This window comes from Gopherus flavomarginatus, chromosome 4, assembly GCF_025201925.1.
Source record: "Gopherus flavomarginatus isolate rGopFla2 chromosome 4, rGopFla2.mat.asm, whole genome shotgun sequence".
NCBI lineage: Eukaryota > Metazoa > Chordata > Testudines > Testudinidae > Gopherus > Gopherus flavomarginatus.
In genome coordinates, this window is record NC_066620.1 from 194076845 (window position 1) to 194098729 (window position 21885).

The window sequence follows — 21885 nt, forward strand, 5'->3', positions numbered from 1 at the left end:
ACAGACAAACAATAGAGAAATGGAGACTACAGTGATAGAACAACACAGAAAGAGGATTTCACATCCCAGCTATTGATAAATGAGTTCTTGCCAAACAGGATGCTATCAAACTAAGTTTCCTTTTACATTTTCTAGGCTTTTCCCTTTCTCTGGAGGTGATAGGAGTATCAGGACAGGATTGTATTCCTAACAGCCCAATAGCACCTTATTTCAATGTGACTAGTTTGGAATGTGAGGATGTGACCATACACTTGCCAGTTTATGGCTGCCTCTGCTACTTAGCAGAAGGCCTGAGCCTAAGAACCAGGCCTGAGACTGTCACAGTAAGAGAAGGCCCTTACTCTGGCAGACACTGATTTTGATTCTTTCTTTTATACCTCTATAACTAGTTAAGTAATAAGAATGCACCTAAACTCTTAAAGTATAGGCCTTTGCAGACAGGCCTGAATATCTATATCCTAACAAGCATCTCTGAGGTTCTGTCTACACAGCAACTAGACACCCGCCACTGCCCTGTACTCACCACTCCATCTTGGGCTGCAGGATTCTTTCATTGCTGTGTAGACTTCTGGGCTTGGGTTGGAGTCTTGGTGCTAGGATCTTGCAAGGTGGGAGGATCCCAGAGCTTGGGTTCCAGCCCAAGCCCTGAAGTCTACACAGCAGTGGAACAGTTCTGCACCTCCAGTTGGCTGGCACAGGCCAGCCCCGGGTGTCAGGGTAAACACAGAAACTAGAGTGAGGAAAATGTCAGCTTCCCTTTTCTAGTCTCTTGCCTGTGCTGTTCACAACATCAGTTTTCTTACAGTGCAAGAGGTAGCCCAACACATACTTTTTTTTTTTCCCAGATTTGCACTCGGATAGTGCCATTTAATTTCTTAACAATGCTTGTTCTGGTATACAAAACTTCAGAAGCATAGCCAAGCCAATGTATTTGACTTGTATTACTAGATGCTCTCCAAATGTCCATAGGGCACAAAAATGGTTAATATGTCATCAGCTTTTTATCAGCTAATTAAATAATTTTTGGGATTTCCCAGGATTTGGAAGCTTGCTTAATGAAGTGCTTGTCTCCTGAAGTTCTCAAGTAGCTTAGAGAAAGGAAACCTACATTGTTGCTAAGGGGAATAGTTTTCTTTGCAGATGCAATACTACAATTTATCAGGCATGTGCTTTTTCTCTTGATGTATTTGTTTGAAAAATTATATTGACTCCCACTGCAAAGCAACGGGTCACCTTACCATTATGTTTCTGAAAAGAAACAGCGGCCTTTGGGCTTCAAAAGCCAGCAGAGAAACCCTTTGCTCAACAGCAAAAGTACCAATATCCAGTAATAAACTAAAGCAGAAATCTTTCAAAGGTCAAACAGGATAATATTTCCAAGCTTGGATTCTTAAAGGTAGGAGTCTGATTAAGTGACCTGATTGGGGCAGGGGAACAAAGGTGCTTAACCACCCAGAGCTGCAAGTGATTTCCCCAGAAACCTGCTTCAGTTCAAAGGAAACTGTATATGCTCTGCACTTCTGAAAATCAGGCCACTTATTTGAGTGAATTAATACAGATTTAGGAGCTGCAAATTTCAAAGCACGGACCATCTACTGGGAGAATGTAACCCCTGAAAACCAGTAGTAAGAAGCCCATCAATTAGAACAACTTGTAATTCATGCAATGAGAACAAGAAAAATGACTATCAATTAGCTGAATCCCAGGGCTTTATACTCATATGTTAGTGTTGCATTAACACTGTTTCTCTGATACCCCTTTTCTGTGAAAGCCACATGCTGAAGAGGCCACTAGATGACAGCATTCCTCATCTGTATCCAAACTTCTCCACGGTTGTCTTCCTATTTGATACAATTTTTACCTACATGGTCACAATTTGCTCCAAGAGTAGTGTAAAACTCTTTAAGCACAATCATTTTTCTTAATGTGACTCTGTAACCTGACTGCTGTGTCATTTCTGTGAGAGATTTTCTTTATTTCAAAAGTAAAATAGACATTCATAAACCATTAACAAAAGTGATTTTAGACTTAAATATATTTTTTTTATTTCATATTGAAATGTAGCGAAATAAGCATAAGGAAAATGTATTCCTTCTCCTCCCAAGATGAATAGATTGGCATTGAGGTGAAGAAATGGACAGTAACAAACAAGCACGGTATAGGCAAAAGGCTGATATTTTAAGAGTGGCAAGGGGTGAAAGTGAGAACAGCACTGGAAAGGTAGGTCAGTCAAGACTGAAGGGGAGAGGAGTGAGCAAAAGGATGGGAAAGAGGAGGAGAAGACAGGAAGAAAAGGAAATCTGATAAAAGGAAGGGATGAGGGAAGGTTCAGGAAAGGAAGAATTTCCTGAGGTTCCTTCCAGCCCTGACATTCTATGATTCTATAAATTTAGAGTTATAAGCAGAGAGAGAGTCAAAAGGAATGTATCCCACTTAATATACTGGGGTAGATCCTCAGCTGGTATAAATGATCATAGCTCCAGTGTGGAGCTGTGATCACTTCCACCAGCTGCTGATCTGTCCCAGTGTCTTTCTGGTTGCAGACAAAAAGCACTATTTCCATAAAAGTAATTCTCAGGTGTTAACTTCAAGAAGAAATAAAGGAGTATGAATTTCAAAGTCTCACCCTCACTTTTGGATAGAAAGACCCAATGGCATGTATCCGTGCTCTTTTCTTGTAGTTGAACAGAAATATGTTTATTCATAGAAATCTGAATTTTCTGTGAGAAAGGATTGGGGCAGTAGATATTCAGTTATCATGGAAAGTGAGAAAGAGGCACTTAAGATGTAGATGGAAGTGATTTTTTAAACTAGACACTTTCACCATTCAGTTCAGACAGGACTGTAGCCTGTTTATAATACAAGTTGTCCTACAAGAAGCTCATCCATTAAACAAGTGATCTATAAACTTCAGACTCTAAATATTTGGATGGCTTGATTGTGTCATTCTCTTAGTCATTAACATTTATTTTTAGAAGTACTTAGAGCACTTACTTCCCCCCCAGAAATTGCCACATTCCATATTCTGAGCTGTGAACTTTTGTTTTAATCGGTCTTTACAGCTGATGCCCTCATATTGGCAAAGCAGAATTTAGGACGATGGGAGTGACTAATCTATGGCAGATCCTGGAGCCTGTGAAAGAACATGTTCATCTGAGCAGTCTCAGGGGAAAAACCCTTGCTGTTGATTTAAGTCTATGGGTGTGTGAGGCACAGACTGTTAAAAAGATGATTGGAGTAGTCACCAAGCCTCATCTTAGGTACAGTATCTTTTTTTTCTTCTTATTTTGGGTGGGTAACTGTAACCGGTAAGTGTTTGAATCTGTATGATATAGTTTGCTCGTTTGTTGCTTTACTCCCAGAGTTATGCCAAAATCCATGGTAGTCCATATTACCGTATAGTTTTAACCACTTACTCAGTGTGTGCCGATCATTCTGCAAGAGCCATTATGAAGTGCCTTGACCGAGTATGTGCATATTTGGTTGATGTGTCTGATGCTTGTTCAAAGAACAAACTAATCAAAGTGACTGTAACTCCAAAGTATTGACTTGTGCAAACAGGACTGAAAAGAGGACATGTGGAGCTATAGACAACTAGAATTTTACTATTAAAAGTGACCAGTGGCTTTTAGATCTCTTAGATTTTGAGGACCCAGCTCAAGAGGCTTTGTGGATGATTTTCTGAAGTTGTAAGAGTCCACAGCGCCAACTGTCTTCAACTGAAATTCTGGGTGCACTCCTTTTTCTGATAGCATCTAAAATGTCTCATATTAGGGACCCAAGATAGCTGACCAATTTAAAAAATGCAGCCTTAGCCAATCAGCAGTTAATTAAAAAATTGTTTAGTATGGGGACACTGATTCAAATCTGTAAGTTACTAATCACGTTATTAGTAACAGAAAGTTATTACTCTGATCACAGTGGTGTGGAAATATCAGTCAGTTTTCTAATGGAGATATCCACATCACACAGATCGCCCTAACTGGCACCCTTTTAAGAACTTTCAGCAGAGTGACCAAAAGCTGAATGGATCTGGAGAAAAAATTATTTCACCACTGTAGACAAGCTTTCATGGGGACAGGATTAAAAGTACATTGCTAAGCCATTTTAGGGAAACTTACATGAAAGTGATTGTATTATATTTGTTCTGTACATAAACAGGGTTTCAGCCTCCAGAAATGTCAGTTCATCTCTCCTCAGTTGTAGTATATTATCTAAAATATTTTTAAGCAGTAGTCTTTCTAAATCAATCTAACACATTTAAATATTTGTTCTGCTGCTTTTGAATATCAGCTCAATGGATTATGACAAAAATGTATTGTCTTTGTGTCAACTCAGTATTACTGTCGTAGGAAAAATTGTGGTTATGAAAGATGCAACATTCTTTTTGCTCACAATAAATATATAAATCAGTATGTTAAAAATAATGTTATTTCTAATGTATCTGAATTTTATATCACACTGATCACCATAGCATCTGAGGTATTCTCAACATTTTAACCTTGGATTTAACAGGATGTCTGTTTCCCTCCTTCCAATTTCCCTTTGTCATCAGTATGGAGATAGGTCTGGGAGCAGATCTTGTTCATGAGCTGGTAAATTTCATGACAGTTTTGGAAGGCTGAACAAGAATATATTCCTATAATACAGAATTCATGAAAAGGTATTGAAGTTCTTCTGAGCAATAAGTCCACAGAAAAATGAATATCTTTCCTCTCTATAGTTACGTACCTGTATAAAGACTTGCAATACAGAATGGTCTGAAATATTTTCTGATGTGTTTGTAGATGTTTTCCAAATGGCAGCTATAGACTCTTGGGGTGGATGGAGGAGCATTGGGTTAGGGCTATAATCTACTTGTCCTTTTGGTGTTTCTTTTGCTGTTTTTGTTCCTTGGTTTGAAACCATGTATGTTTCATTATGAAGTTCAGACCAACATGAAATTTCCATTTAGGGTATACACATCAGTTGTCATGAGACTTAATTTATAACTAAATTTTTCAGTGAAATTGTTTGTTTACTTTGTTAATGCAGGAATCTATTTTTTCGAATCTCTTCTTTAACCTCAATGGAGATCAAATTGGTGTTTGTGATGGAGGGGGATGCCCCAAAGCTGAAAGCAGAAACAATGAGTAAGAGGAATGAGCTCCGCTATGGGTCTTTGAAAAAACCTAGGGCTGCAAAAACAGGGAGATCCTATTTTAAATCAGTTTTAAAAGAGGTGAGTGATAGAGGAATTTCATTATTTGTGGTATTAGAGAATGGAGAGGGAGGGGGAAAAAAAGAGAATTTACAAAAAAATCTGACAGAAATTACTCCAGACAGATTTTTCAATGAGATTCTGCCCCCTAAAAAAATGGCATCACTTTGAGATTGGATATTAGTCCTGTAATTTTCTGTATTAAGAGTTTATGAACCCGCTTTTTTTCTGGAAGTTCATATAAACTTCTTGGGGCAGTATGTTCCCGTATGTACTGTACAGCATTGAACACAACAGTGTCACTCAGTGCAGAATGATCATTTGAATTAGCACGTAAAAATTATTATGCATATTCTGGAGTCTACAAACTTAGTAGTCTCCCCTTTCTATGTAAATTCCAATACACTTTTATTAAACTCCCATGGTATACATATTGACAATAAATCGTAAGTGGATATAGTGCCTGTTAATAGTTCTAGGCTGACAATGCTGGAGACTCTTCTCTAGCTAAGTGCACAATAGGCATTACACAGATAGTGTTAGCACAAGCTCTCTTCACCATTCCTTGGATGCGCCTTAAACCTGACTTGCTCTGTTCCATTCCTTAATCTCTTTGCTGATGCTGGAAAGAAGGTGGACTATTGTCCTGGTGATTTTGGCATCAGGACACCCATCTATTTGAAAGCAGATAGAAATTCTAGTTGTTCTTCTAAAAGCTGTTGCATGACAAGTCTGTCTGTTCATTACTGATCTGTGCTGGATTCAGACTAGTGATTATGAGGTAAAAGGCTCTGTATCTTATTACCAATCTCTCAAGCTAATTCCTCATAAGCCTTTTTGTTTTTATATTTTGATTACTTACCTAATAAACGTATTAGTGTTGTGTAGACCTGTGTATATGTCTCTAAAGCAGGGATTCTCAACCTTTTTCTTTCTGAGCTTCCTCTCCCTCCCCCCAACATGCTATAAAAATTCCACGGCCTGTCTGTGCTACAACAACTGTTTTTCTGCATATAAAAGCCCGGGCAAGCATTAGGGGGTAGCAAGCAGGGCAGCTGCTCAGGGCTCCATGCCACAGGGGGCCCTGTGAAGCTAAGTTGTTCAGGCTTCGGCTTCAGCTGGGGTGGCAGGGCTTGAAGCTCTGGGCTTCAACCCCAGATGGTGAGGCTTTGGCTTTCTGCCCTGGGACCCAGCAAGTGTAATGCCAGCCCTGCTTGGCAGACCCCCTGAGACCTGCTCATGGTACCCCAGTGGGCCCTGAATCACTGGTTGAGAACCACTGCTCTAAAACACGTAGAATGCTTTTGGTCATTACATAAATAACCTAGGTCTATGAACCAGGAAAGTAGCCATGTTAACATAGTTAGCTGTGAAAATGTTTGGTAAGAAATGTATTTAGCTAGGTTGAGAGAACCAAGATTGCAGCACAAATAGCTCTGTCAATCTGTATGAAAGTTTTTGTTTGTTGATATCTTTCGTTACTAATTCCTCATTTCCTTAGTGTTCAGATCTTTCTTTGCTCTCATATCAATATAATGTACTACATGATTGTTTGTGGCATGAAAACATACATGGCAATATCAATTTGCATGTTGAAATTGTGGGCCTTGGACCACAATGACTACTATCCTGTTAAGTAACATTCTAGAACAATTAGAAACTTGTAGATACACCTCTATCCCGATATAATGTGACCCGATATAACACGAATTCCGATATAAGGCAGTAAAGCAGTGCTCCTGGAGGAGGGGAAGGCTGCGCACTCCAGCAGATCAAAACAAGTTTAATATAATGCAGTTTCACCTATAATGCGATAATATTTTTTGACTCCCGAAGACAGCGTTGTATCGACGTAGAGGTGTGCTTAATGTCAGCTTCATTGTTTGCCAGGTTTCTTTTGTGATTGAAGTAAACTGTACTTCCATAAGGTTTTTAGTAGTGTTGGAAAAGTATTTCTAGGACAGGAATGAAATGAGGGAAGATGTTTGTTTGTTTTGTTTATTCCTCTTCAAGGGCATGATCCAAAACCCAGTGGAAATATTCCCATTGATTTCAGTGGCTTTTGGATCAGGCACTGGATGAATAACCCGAATAAAATATATTAATGTTGTCAAGCTGCTTGGAGTGAGCTACGCTCCACTAGGACAGCAATTCTTACTATGCCACTCTTGTGTTTCTGATTTGTTCAAAATCCTGACTTGTGAAGAGAAGGCACCATAATAATTCAGTACAGTCATTTCAGGTAGCTTGCACACAATGCTTCTACAAAGATAACCTTCCTTTTCTGCTGCTCTAACCATGATTTCCCCTGGTCCCCAACCTCACTCATGCGCGTGCACAATTTTCTTGAGTCTCTGGATTGGCTCCTCTGTTCCTCTGCACATTCCCATCTATTACTTTTCCACTTAAGCAATTGCTGTAATTACCACAGAGATGTTATGTGATTATGAATGGGAGGGGACATGGATCCCTGAGGCACTTCATTAAGGTGTGATCCATGATGAAAGTTTAAGAAGTCCTGTTCATACTTTGTCTTGCTTATATTCCACCCAAGCTTCGCTCACTGTCTGCTTCTGTACCTCTTTCTGCACAGAAGCCTCCTAAGCAATGTATGCCAATCCTCCAGCCTCTCCTTCAAAAATCTGATGAGCCTATCTGATATGCGAAGTGTTTTGACACTCAGTGTGTGTTTAGTACTGTGAAATTGAACATAACCATGTCCCTACTTACTATAAATTATAAGTTAGTTCAGTCGGGGATCTAGTCTTTGCAATGCCACATGTATTGTAAAGTGACACATACAATAAAAGTACTACGCTGATGATAATAATAAAGGCCACTGCAGACATACACATGACTTTGAGGACTGTTTAGAAAAAATTGTTAATTGTAAAAAGAGATAATTGAAGATTCAATCCCTGTCTTCTCTTGAATATTTTTGTTTTCTTTAGTGCCTTGAAATGTTGGAGTGTTTAGGATTACCTTGGGTTCAAGCAGCTGGTGAAGCGGAGGCGATGTGTGCTTATCTGAATGCAAATGGATATGTGGATGGCTGCATCACCGATGATGGAGATGCTTTCTTGTATGGAGCTCAGACAGTTTATAGGAATTTCACTATGAATGCAAAGGTAGTGTGTTAGGTTTTTGGAGTCTTTTTTCCTTCAGACTACTTCACACTCATTATATTGCTCAAATAAATGTGAAGCACCTAGTTAATGGTTCAAAATATTTATGGTATCTGTTAGGGCTTCTCCCTCACCCGTCTCTTGGTTCTTGTCAGACAGACAAAAAGCAGAAGACCAGAGTCCAAAGTGCAGGCAATGCAATGTTTAATGTGATTACTCAAGCAAGCATATCCATAGCTCTGTACACTGCAGAGCTTTTCTCCATTCCTTTTTCCCACCACCTCCTCCTTAGCAAGCTTAATTATATCTGTAGTACACGCTCCTGGTCCCACCCCTTACAATTTATGGTCATGCTCCGTTTTGGAGGATCATGAGTCTTGGGGGCTTTGGTACCACCTCTTTTGTGCCTCATCAGAGGGGTAGGGAGCGAGGTTGTGTTTTGGCCAGAGTCACCATTTCTTTCGCTTTTTAGTGTTTCTTGTGCTGCCCCTTCTTGCCCCTCCCAACTGGTTGCTTGGTCTTGCCTTGTGATAGAAGTTGAGGCAGTCATGTATATTAAACTCCCACCAAAACCTGCAACACTTTAACTCATGTCCTTGTCTTTTCTCATTGTGCTATAAACCCCATCTGGTTGTGGGCAAATGCAACACAATGTCTTTGTTCACACATATTAGTAAAAATATCAAAAGTCAAACAGGCAAACAAAACCCAAAATTTTATTTGAGGCAAATATACAGGCTAAATACTATATTAACATCACTAACAGTATCATACTTTTGTCTTCCTGTATTTGGTCTTGCTTAAAATCTGTTTTTATACAGCAGATTTGCTTCACTTGATTCATTAGTGTTCAAGCACTGAATGAATAAGAAAAACAGCTGAGTTGACTAATAAACGTGAAATTAGCTGCTGTCTGTTTAGGTTTTCTATTACATGAATTCTTATGTGACTTAAAGCTGTAAATTTTCTACAGGACACAGCCCTGTAGTGACAGTTGTGTACTTATAGAAGCAAAAGGTCTAGGGCTTAAATAAATGCAAATTCACTTATTTGCATCTTACTTACAGATTAAAATATGTAACGCTTTCACACTTGATGATGATGTCTGCTCCTCAAATCAAGCACTGTTGACACCATGTCTTGTACATCTGAATAATAAGCTATAATATGACCAGTCCAAAAATGAACGTATCCAATAAAGCAGACCACCCTGGTTAAAATTATAGATGCATTAGGAATGTAGTTTGATACATTTGAGAAGGCAGAACAAATAACTTTCTTTTGCACTCTTCTGTAGTATGCAGAGAGAGTTATTTTGTGCTACGTCTAGGGCAGGGGTAGGCAACCTCTGGCATGCGTGCCAAAGGTGGCACGTGAGCTGATTGTCAGTGACACTCACACAGCCCGGGTCCTGGCCACCAGTCCAGGGGGCTCTGCATTTTAATTTAATTTTAAATGAAGCTTCTTAAACATTTTAAAAGCCTTATTTACTTTACATACAACAATATTTTAGTTATATATTATAGAAGAGACCTTCTAAAAATGTTAAGATGTATTCCTGGCACGTGAAACCTTAAATTAGAGTGAATAAATGAAGATTCGGCACACCACTTCTGAAAGGTTGCCGACCCCTGGTCTAGGGCATCAAGCAAATGGGGTAGCAAATGGAGTAAAGATTGAAGATTTAAATGTATCCTGGTATAAGAAACTATTGTTCAGCTAAAAGAAGTGCTTGTATCTTTGTGAGAACTAATGGAATGAAGAGGCAGAGCTGGGAGCACATGTTAAAAAAGAAAATGTTTTAGGTCAATTTGCTTGTGTTCGTTTGCTATACATTTGTACAGAGTAAACTAGAGCCCAGTTTTCAAAGTGGGATGTCTTAAATTAGGTGTTCAAATCAGCATTAAAATGGGTATTTACTGTAGTTGTCTAAGTATCTGTTGAGGTTTTAAGTTTTTGTTTTTAAAGTTCAGATTTTTTGATAGAAGACAGCTTCCTCCTGTTTATTGATCCTTTGCAGCTTCAGAGTGTTGTTTTGTCATTCTATAAGCCTAGGATGTTGGTTAAATTTCTAATCCTTGATTAATTATTTTACTTAAAAATAGTAACATTTGTATGTAGATTTTGAAAGCTGCAGTTCTTAAAATCATGTGGTCAATCTTTATGTCAATCATACTTTGTATAACAATGACAAATGGCTTGGTCTCCTCTAGGCTAGCAGTTGAACAACAACAGTAGGACAAACTGCTGTTAACCTGTCAGCAACATGTCAATTTCCTAGTCACCTGTGGTCCTGCCTACACTATTTCCAGCTGTAATATTTTTCTTGCAGGACCCACATGTTGACTGCTATACAATGTCCTCTATTAAGGAGAAACTATGTTGTGACAGAGAGTCTCTGATTGGGCTAGCAATTCTTCTTGGTTGTGATTATCTTCCTAAGGTGAGGAAACTAATTATTTACCATATTCCTGTGACTTATTTTTTCTGAACATACAGTACCAATTAAGATTTGAGCATGTATAAAAATATATGAAATGCATGGTAGACTACAGACATCTAGCTGAGGAAAGTACCTTAATAACTCCTACTGTAAAGACATTTCCATAATACTTTGTACTGAAGATTAACGTTTGCAACTCTGTAAGATAGGTAAGTATTATCATTTTACAGATAAAGAAGCTAAAACAAATTTAGATAGCATGCAACAAATATGTGGAAGAGCTGGTGTAGGCAGCTAGGAGCCTGTTAGAACTTTGAGCTCCCAGTCTCACACTTCGTCCGTTAGATTTATGCTTTCTCTCCACACCATGGCTGTAACTATGCTAGTAACAAGCGTGTTTGAAAATGGTGTAGTCTACAGTATGTTTATGGAAAACACAGTTGCCAGAAAAACCCTTGTGCACTCTGGAGAAATCAGTAATAACTTTCTAGATGTGATTGCTGGTAGACTGTTCTTGACACAGTGTGGATTTGACCAAAAAGCATGGCTGTATGGAAATTGGGGAGCTAACCACTTCTGCTGCAGGGCTTAAAGAAATGTCTAACAAATGCATTTGTCTGGTGTGACCAGACACACCTGATACTGCATGTTCTGACATTTCATTGGAAACTGCTGCTGTAATGCATACAGAGGAAGGTGAGAGGAAATAATATCTCGTTTTGTAAGTACTGCTGCTCTTGACTAGAAAAAGATGAGCTGAAATGGAAGTTACCAATAAAGGTTGATGAGCACTACTCTTTGCAAACTATGGCAATGAGCACTTCATTATGAAGCTGTTCTGATGGTTTGTCTACCCCACTGTTTCTTCATTCCAAGTAAAGTGAAGCGATTCCAAATCCAGTTTACCAGTCTAAAACCTCATTTGTGTCTGTCACTGCCACTTAGGGTGGCCAGACAGCAAATGTGAAAAATCGGGACAGGGGTTGGGGGTAATAGGAGCCTTTATAAGAGAGACCCAAAAATCGGGACATCTGGTCACCCTACTGCCACTCAGCCAAGAATAGCTCTTGAGTTCTTTGCCCTAGTCTCTCAAATATGCAACATTATTATCCTTTGGAGAGCTGAAGCTCTATTGCAGATTAGAATGTACTGAGTTACACGGCAGAGGCATATTATTCAAACAGAGAGGTGTAACATGTCCTATAGTACCTGTCACAGAACCTTGAGTACCAGTACTGATACCCATATCAGTAAGTACTTCTCGAGTGTAGAGTGTTTTAGAAACCAAGAACTTAAAGAACTCTACCTGGATATAACGCTGTCCTTGAGGGCCAAAAAATATTACCGTGTTACAGATGAAACCGCATTATATTGAACTTGCTTTGATCTGCTGGAGTTCGCAGCCCCTCCCCTCCGGAGCGCTGCTTTACCGCGTTATATCAGAATTCGTGTTATATTGGGGTAGAGGTGTATAATTTACTTTTCTGATGTGTTCTTTAAATAGTATGTCGTCAAAATACTATAGAATAAATCAGTGAGATTTGTTCCCATATTGATGTTTGGAAGCTTGTTTGGAGTGTCTCTAAAAGAAATAATAAATATGCCTGGGTTTATCCCTCTTCCACTCTCCTGCTATCTCTTCAATTTGTGATGTTTTGTTTTTCTGCTGCTTTTGCTGGTAAATACCCTCCTGCTAAGGAAAAATATTATTATGAACTGCCCCAGAGCGGCATATGAGAGTGAATTCATCACCGTAGTGTAAGACACAGGAGATGCCACAGGCAGTGAACAATTCAATTTAATTTAATTTGCACATATTCACTAATCCCACTCTAACAAAGTCATTGGGAATTTTGCCATTGACATCTGAGGCTCAGGATTAATTCCAGAGCAAAGAAACTCAAATAGAGAGGTTCCCTCCCCTCCCCTATAATCTTCCTGCAATTCTGTTTAAAGGCAAATGTTTCTGGTACTACTTCCTACTCTACATCAAGCCTTAGGAATAACTTATAACAGAAATAAAATTTCTGAAGAAAATGACTTTTTTGTTTCAAGTTGCTGGTGTCTTTGTAAATCAGGTGTTTTAAACTTTTTTGAATCACCCCACCTTAGCTCCTTTTAAAACAAAAAAAAAAAAAGCTTGGAGCCTTTTCTCCCCAAAATAGTGAAAAGGGTATTGCCACCTAGCACTCAGTGCTTAGATGGCTTCGTTTGCTCAGATTAGGGGGGGCCACGCACCACAGGTTGCAACACCACTCTCTCAAATTTGGCCCGGCCATCCTTCTGTCAAGATGGGCCATATTTGAATGAGTGGCATTGTGACCTGTGGTGTTTGGGACGCGCACACACACACACTATAATTTCTGCATTATTAGAAGGCTTTCTTTGCCCTCCCTAGAAACTTTGACACTCCTCACACCCTGGCTGCGAACCTCTGCTTTAAATCATGGAGCATTAATGGTCTGCAGGGCCTCTTTGATAAGACAACTTTTTGACTTAAAAAAAAATAATTAGCTCACAAGTGAATAAGAAACAATTTTGCTATATGTACTGGTGTGTAGTATGGAAAGACCAAGATCAAGTTACGGGAATCAAATGAAGAATTTGAGAATGAAGCAGTGGGTATTTGTGTTGTTGGAAGGGAGTATCCAGGAGCGGATTCCCTTTTTTTAATGCAGTGCTTTGCAGGCAAAAAGAAAACACAGCACCTCTGATTTAATAACTAAAGTACAATGGACTAGGAGCCTCTGACATATTGGGTTCTTATGTGGTTCTAAAGTGAGTTGGCTTTGTAATACTCAAAAAAGCTCTTGAATTATTGCAGCTCAGTAAAAGTGAATGAAGGCAGGACCTCCTAGAAAGAGTAATACTACTGACCCTTAGGTGCTTCTACTGAAATCTTAACTTAGAAACCTGAGGGAATAGGTGAAATATCAAAAAAGAGCTAAGAAAAAAACTGCACCATTCCAGAAAAGGTCTCACTTTTCTTTCTGCAGTGTCTGTCTGTCTGGCTTCTTATGACTGAACGTCTTGAGTTGTCAACCAAAAGGCTTTGCAGAGAAGCAATCACAACTCCTCTTTTTTCCTACACATGCGTGCTTGCTCGCTCACTCTCATATTACATTGCTTATCTTTGTAAAAGATATTTCTAATATGCAAAGAAAAGAAATCTGAAAACAAATTATGTAACTGATCAGTGCTGTACACATCATATTTGTCAATAGAAATAGAATTCATATCCTCTTCTGAAAACACTGGTATCAGTCTTTTGAGGAATTATCCTATGTTTTCAATGTATTGTAGGGTTCTGAACTTTATTTTCATTATCAGGAAACATGAAAACATAAAATCATATTTGGGAAGAATTGCTCTGATTCCGGAGCTAAAAGTTAAGTAGCAAAATGATGAAGGTTAGGGCTTGTCAAGCAAGATTATCATTTAATATTTTTCATAACAGGATTAAGGAAGAACATCTTTTAGCCTTGAAAAGGTGTCAGGAAACCTAATGAAAGTCTTGTGAACCAACTCCACTTGGCTCTGTTTGCATTCCACCAGTTATTTGCTCTGACCTAATATAGATGATGATAATTTGGACAGGATAAGGGAGGCACAGTCATCTACAATTTGAAAAATCTGTGAGAAAAAGGTGGCAGAATGAAACATAAGTCAGAAAAGAAGTAAACCTCCAGAGTGAAGACTTGAGTGAAGAGTGTGAGGAAGAGAGTAACTCCATATAGCAGCTTCTGTCTGTACTGCTTTAAAATGTAAACCAAATAATTAGGTGAAGAAACATAATATGAAGGAACCAAGTTCACGGGGTGGGGGGGTGGTCCCCAAATAACCATGTTTACTAAGTATATGCAACATGCTCCTTGCAGGGTTCTGAAGGCTTTGAAAACATAGACAGCAGTAACGTCTATTAAAGGGCTCTCAAACTATCTAAAGGAACACCACCCAATTCTTATATAGAACAGCTTTTTAGCTAAGTTGCTGTGATCAGAATTGATATTTACTAATCTTCTTCTTAGGCAGTTGTGGTGGTGTTGGTATTTCTAAAGCATTATAAGAGTGTTTGGCACTTTACAGACAAAATGTGCATAAGAGACTGGAAATCATTAATATATGATAGATGAGGGAAAGATTTATTGATTAGCTTAACCTTATCTAAATGGAAACTGTCTTGAGCCAAAGATGATTTCAGAATATCCTTATGCCATTGAAGAGTATTGTTTAGTTTCTCAAAGGAAGCTTCTAAAACCTCAAGAAGTTGTTACTGGTTATCTTCTGAAGTGACTTCCTGATAGCTGTAGTATTAAAAGGAAATAAGAGGTGGTTCATTCTACTTCGACTATAACCATTTATTTCCATGTTCCTAGTTAGTTACCTCTGAAATGATACATTGCTTAGAAATAGTTTGAGATTGACATGCTGTAATTAGATGCCTAAGCGGCTGGCCACTGTCCAGTGACAAACTTCTAATTGATTTTTTAAATGTGTATTCAAGCTATACAGTCAGGTGTCCAGTTTATTCAGCTGCAACTTTCCAGATCCCAAATCCTGTTGAATTATTGATTTAATCATTATGCTGATGATATAACCTATGTTTGTGCTGCAAATGCAAGCCATATGACTTAGCTGTACTGTGTAGACTGCAAGCTCCTCAGGGTAAGGACTTTGTAAAAAGCCATGCATACCAGTGGTGCTACAAGAACAATGGATTGTAAAAAATGAAAATTAAAGTAGCAATCATTGTTACATTTACTGTGTCAATAAATGCCTCCATGGTAGAGCTCTCAGGACTACTATTTGTTCATAAGTGGCATGAGCAATTTGAGTTACCCTTTTTGTAAATTGTCTTTATTTTGTTTAGAGCCTTAATTAACATATGTTAAGCTTATTTGAAGTGATCAGTTGCTCTTACCTATACAAAAACATTTGATAGGACACAGTTCTGTCATACAAACATAAGGCCCTCAAATTTACATTAGTTTAGTACCAACTAGCTACTTGATTTAATAAGATCTATACATTTTATTGCCACACAATTTTTCAGTAACTACTTTTACCCAATATATTGGCAGTCATTATCAAATTGGGAGTTGGGGGAAGGGGATGGAGGGAGTAGAGTTAAACTATTAAATAAAACTGCCTGGCTAGTAGATCACCATCCCATGTGATAGGGATTAATATAGCTGCAAATGTAATGGCCAGTGGTATACAGGAGGTCAGACTAGATGATCCCTTCTGGCTTTTAACTCTCTCAAACTCAAGTTTGTCAGGAGTTCAGGAATTCAGTTCTCCATTAACACAAGCAGATTCTCGTTCTGTCACCTTGGATTTCCCAATGTCCAAACATTTTGCACTCTTGTCTTACTCTTCAAGGGTTCCAAACATTTTTTTTTACCAAACTGCTTTATTTGTTTTTTCTTATGGGCCCAGTCCCTTGGCAGTAATTTTTTGAGTTATCATCTCATCTAAGGCTTCAATACAACAAAGCACTTAAGTGTGTGTTTAAAGTGCTTGGGTGAATCAGGATGTAAATCTCTGCTTTAGCATGATTTCAAAACAACTCTGTTGTGGCCCTTAAACTGTCAAATGGCCAAATCATGCCATTGGTTTCAATGCTTAAAAAATTAATGTGGAATTCAGCTTATAATAAAGTCTTCCCTACTCCCAGCTGGGCTCCTGCCAGCTGTCTGGGATCCCTGCTCAGAGCCTGGGTGGCTGCTTCATTCCCGGCAGAGAAGCAGGAGCCCTGATGGGTAGCTGGGAACCCGTGGAGCAGCTGAGCTCCAGAAAGGGAGCAGCAAGCGGAGTTGAGAGCTCTGGCTGTCAGCTCCCTCCGTTGCCTCTCTTAGGTCAGTGCAGGCACTCCTGACTGTATCCTTAGCCAAAGTAATAGATAGTTGCAGTGTGTCCATTTTCCTATGGATCTCTGACATCCTGTCACTCTTAGATTTTTGGGCTTTTCCTTCAGCTTCTGTTGTCCTGTAGAACAAGATGGCATAAATGCACATACATATTTTGAAAAATTCAGTTCTTGTTCTTCCTCATTAATGTATCAGATGTTTACTAAAGCAAGAGTTTCTATTTAATATTAATTAATGAATTGTATTGTGATAGCACTTAGGAGCTTCGTCATGGAGCAGAACCCTATTTTGTTAGGCAGTGTGCAAACCCATTTTTTTCAAAAAATTCCTAACCTAAAGAGCCTACTCTACATGTACTTGTTTCAACTATCTTGTGATGGCAGTCTGGCTTCGATGTCTTCCCTAGCCTCTGCCCCTCCAAGTGAGTACCCCAATTCCCAGTTGCTGTAGTTGAAGTTGCCTTCTCTCATGCAGCTTTCTCACTGACTTGTAAATTTGTTTTTCAAAACTTCTGTTCTTCCTTTCTGTGCTATGTCTAATTGTGGACTAGATTCCATCTAGAGTTCAGTTAAACAAAACATATTTCCCAGATGACCATGTCTACAAGGGGTTGACCCATTGTAGTTGCATTGGAGATGTACTACAATCTTATGACAACTCCATATTAATTTTGTGTAAACAGTAGGGATTTTAATTGTAATGAATTCACTTCAAGGTGCTTTTAACTCTGCATAAGTAAGATGGCTAAATCCATATTATATATAAAGCAAGAAGCATCTGAATTTTTTAAAATTCTTCATGAAATCCTGGATATTGAGGAAGATGTATATTTTCCTGCTATCTTTTTTCAGCATTTTTTTTTGTTTAGCTGGTGCAGCAGTTAATGCTGATTTTTTGTTTTGTTTTTATTTAAGAGGCTTGCAGCCAATTTGGATATTTCCTTTTGGTATTGTTATGATGGTTATCCTAACTGGGTTTGCTGATTGCCTAGATTTCCAGTGCTGCTCACACCCAGTCCACTTAGTTATTCCATCCGCACAACTTTTTTTCCTGAAAGATTGTAGAAGTACTTTGCTATTTAATTTAATGATGTTCTGCAGGAAAGGTTCAGGTAGAAAATACCAAATCTATTTCTCTCACCCAGGGAGTATAAAGTTTGAAAAAGAATCCTTGGACATCATTTGTTTTGGAAATTTATATGTCTCTCTCATCATTCTTTTAGTATTTTCCCAACATATATCTATTTACCAGATGCCATGGAAATCAAAATTGATGGCTAAATTTTAGCAAAAATACTTTTTAAGCTAACTGAAGATTTCCTGTCATTTTAATATTGTAATGATGGTAGTGTTGTGAGAGCGTTGGTTGTTTTCTGATACTATTTAAGGTAGCAATCTTTGTTTTGTTGACTTTCTGGTGTGTGAATAGTTGTCATTATCTTCAGAAGCAAGTTACATACTGGTTCTTTTTATTAAAAATTAAATGTTCTTTAAAGTGACTCCTTTACAATCATTATTTTGATTTGGCAAGTGGGCTTTCGTAAAGATTTTTTGTGCTTATTAATCCTTTTGTTACTTTTTTTTTTTTTTTAATTTAAGATCCAGGGTGATATTCTCACTCCTGTTCTGGCTCCTTTACACATGGCATAAATGAGCTGTAAGAGTCACTGGCACAAGTAGAAGTGTGTGTTGGACATATCAATGGCAAGACTGTAGTATAGCATGTACTGTTGAGAAGCTTCTGGGCAGTGCTATGGCCCAGAGAGCAGAATGGGGAAGCTCCCATAAGGTAGGTTCTAGACTTTGTAGGTTATGTCAGGAGCCTCTCCAGTCCCTAGAGCAACCCAGAGTTGAGAGGGCACAAAGGTTCCTTAAGTGCCCACCTTTCCTGCAAGGCCTGAAGTCTGCTAGCCTGTCTTCTACCTGTCTTCCACCACTTCCACAATATTGAATATATTATGGTGTGTACTGTCTCTCTGAAATCCAAACCCATGCCTTTATCTCTTTTTATCGAGACAATGGAAGCTCCCTTCTCCATGGAACTCCTCAAAGTCCCAACTTCTCAGACCTCTGCTGATGAGAATGTTATTCCCCTACTGCGACATGTAAACAAATGTGACCTTCTCTTTTGATTGTCTTTCCAGTCGCATTAAGACACACAGTTGAAAATTACCCTCCTGGTTTACAACCCTTCTTGAAATTGCTCCTGTCGCTGTTTTTTCTCTACTTTACTTTCCTGTCATCTAATACTGGTACCTCCTCTCTCTTCTTCCACACTATCAGGCCACTGGTAGTGCATGACTCTTTTCTGCATCTCCTGTCATTTAAAACTACTTTCCTATTTGTGTCTGCCTTTTTGCTCATTTCAAATCTTAGTCAAAACCAATTTATGTTCCCCTACTCAGTCCTTTGAATTTCTTTTCTTTTCTTTTTTTTAATGTATGAATTCTGTAAAGCATTTGAGATGCAGTTTGTGTGAAAGACTGTACAAAATAGTGTTATATTACACCTAAAAGATATCAATGTTTTACATTAGTTTAAACTTTAATATGTACCATGTTTCCTTCTCTCTAAAAGGGAGTGCCAGGAGTTGGAAAAGAACAAGCTTTAAAGTTAATTGCGACTTTGCGAGGTCAAAGTTTACTACAGAGGTAAAGTTAAAGTTTGTCTTGTCTCCTGAAATATTTCAGTGTTTTAAATTGTCTTATTGAAAGACAGTTTTATGATGCACTTTGAACCTGAGTCTATGCTACTCATGTTTTAATTTTTAAGGAAACAAAATATTAAATTTCTTACATGATGATCAGCTGTGTATTCAAACAATACATTCTTCCAGACAAACTATTTTTTTTAAAGTTAGTTATTGCTTAAAATTGCATTAACTCCTAGTTCCTGTTCTTGCAAACAGTAATACATGTTTGCAGGATCAGAAGAGGTAGATCCTGATCCCAAGCCCACAAAATTAATTTGGAAAGACTCTCATTAACTTTAAAGGGCTTTGGATCGGGTCTTTAGATTCTAATGTTATCTGGTATGACTATTGCCCCAATGACTCTCAGAGTTAGATATCCCAACAATCCATAGTACATACTCAAAAAGTATATTTACTGAAACAGATTGTGTAATGGAAAACTGAATAATTTGAAGAGGATGAATTAGATGGTATGATTTTTTTTGCCCATACTTAATTTAAGTGGTAGAATTTGCATGAATAAGCTATGGGATTGTATTATATTAACATTTGTAATATAATTTTAGGTTTGATCAATGGAAAGGACAGCTTCAACGTGGTAATGCATCTGTTCTAACAGTTAACAAGATGATTCATTGTTCTGTGTGCCACCATCCAGGTCGGTATGAAAAGGAGTAGATTTTTGTTTTAATTTGATGTACATTTTATTTGCTCCCCCGCAGCAGTGTCCCTAGGTAATGAGGCTTCCCTCCATTGTGGAGCCTTATAAGTACAGTAACTCCTTACTTAACATTGTAGTTATGTTCCTGAAAAATGTGACTTAAAGCAAAACGATATTAAGCGAATCCAATTTCCCCATAAGAATTATTGTTACTGGGGGGGTTAGGTTCCAGGGAAATTTTTTTCACCAGACAAAAAACTATATATTATATAGATATACACACAGTATATGTTTTAAACAAACAATTTAATACAGTTCACCGCTATGATGATTGTGAAGCTTGGTTGAGGTGGTGAAGTTAGAAGGTGGAAGAGGGAGGGATATTTCCCATGGAATGCTGAGCCCTCAAGGGTTGTTAATGTAGCCTCTCACACAAGGCAGCACGAACTCAAGGGAGGGGAGGCAGCATAGCAGACAGAGGCAGACGCACACCTTGTGCGTGGGGGAGAGAGAGAGATGCACACTGCCCCTTTAAGTAAGCTGACCCACTCTTAAGTGCATTGTCTTTTTAAGTGGATCAGGAACTTAAGAGAGCAGCTGCTGCCCCAAGCTCTCTCTGTCTCTCCCCATCATGTCCTCTCCCTACTCTTCATGGAGAAGGGGTAAGTGGGGTGCAGGGGGGAGGGGAACACCTTGATATTATCCCCATCTCTTCCCCCCCTGCACAGCAAGCAGGAGTCTCTGGGAGCATCTCCAAGGCAGAGGGCAGGAGCAACACATGGCAGTGGGGGGAGGGACAGCTGAACTGCCTGATTGATAGCTGGGCGGCTGCAGCACAGGGAACTTAGGGGAGTGGGGAGCTGCTGGGAGGCTGCCAGTCCACCCTGGTTCCAAGCACCCGCCAGCTAGCTGCAACAGGCTGTCCTTCCTGCAAGCAGTGGACAAAGCAGGCAGCTGCCAAATGACATTAGAAGGGAGCATTGCACAACTTTAAATGAGCATGTTCCCTAATTGATCAGCAACGTAACAACGAAACAGTGTTAACCGGGACGACTTTAATTGAGGAGTTACTGTATAATACCTTTTGAAAAAGGATAATGCCCTTTAAAATATTTTAAATGACTTGCATTAAAAATTGCTTTTCATGCAGATCTCAACTTCTGGATTAGCTTTCTTTAAAAAATATAAACGGTCTCTCTTGAGGATTGGTGATGGAGTAGGACCTTTTTTTAAACCTGCAGGCCACTGATACAAGCCTAGACTCAGTTGGAGGTGTGCAGAAGATGTTGCTATTGAATTGCTGTTAGGTGGTGTAGGTCTAGTTTGGGCAGGTATTTACATCACAAACTGCCGTCATAGTTGGCACCTTTTTGGCAGTGTCAATAAAGAGAGCAAAGACTGAACTGACATTGAGACCGAACTACTCAGCCATTCATGCTGGTGGGCCCTCCATTGACAGGATTGAGATATATTAGCAGAAGACAAATGCTATTCTTCTTACTGTGTCTGGATTTTATTTTTAAAGTGGCATTCAATCTCAAGGCACCATCTATCTGGCACCTTCAGTTCAAACCCTATGCTGCTTACAGCAAGAAATTTTTAGGGGGAGGAAGGGGAGTGGGAAGAGAGAGAAAGAGAGTCATTTATTCCACAGTTTTGTCACTGTGTCACATATGCATGATATTTGTGGGTCTTTAAAGAGATAATTTTACAGAATAACCTTCTGCAACATTTGAACTAACGAAAAATCGGATTTTTATTGTAACTCTTACTCAGTATTGCTAGTGTGCTTAGCTCTGTATACAGCAGCTTTTGGCGATATACCCACGTATACTCAACTTTATGAAACACTCTTGTGTAGTTTGGGAAACATGGTTCATCTCATTCTCTTTCTT

The 21885-nt window shown here is 38.8% G+C and overlaps 1 protein-coding gene across 6 annotated transcripts in view; it reads left to right on the forward strand.

The window, feature by feature from the left end:
- The first annotated feature begins 2834 nt into the window (after window positions 1-2834).
- The window catches only part of GEN1 (GEN1 Holliday junction 5' flap endonuclease), a 36326-nt gene continuing 17275 nt past the window's right edge, over window positions 2835-21885 (forward strand). For 5 of the 6 annotated variants that reach the window (XR_007774022.1, XR_007774021.1, XR_007774024.1 and 2 more), the window contains exons 1-6: window positions 2835-3260; window positions 5035-5221; window positions 8152-8328; window positions 10658-10768; window positions 19215-19288; window positions 19896-19987. Coding sequence is in view for 2 of the 6 variants with exons in the window: in XM_050950721.1 (XP_050806678.1) it covers window positions 3100-3260; window positions 5035-5221; window positions 8152-8328; window positions 10658-10768; window positions 19215-19288; window positions 19896-19987 (802 nt within the window). In the remaining 4 variants the exon portion in view is untranslated. The remainder of the gene's footprint in view (window positions 3261-5034; window positions 5222-8151; window positions 8329-10657; window positions 10769-19214; window positions 19289-19895; window positions 19988-21885) is intronic. The other variant, XM_050950722.1, reaches the window with a different exon arrangement.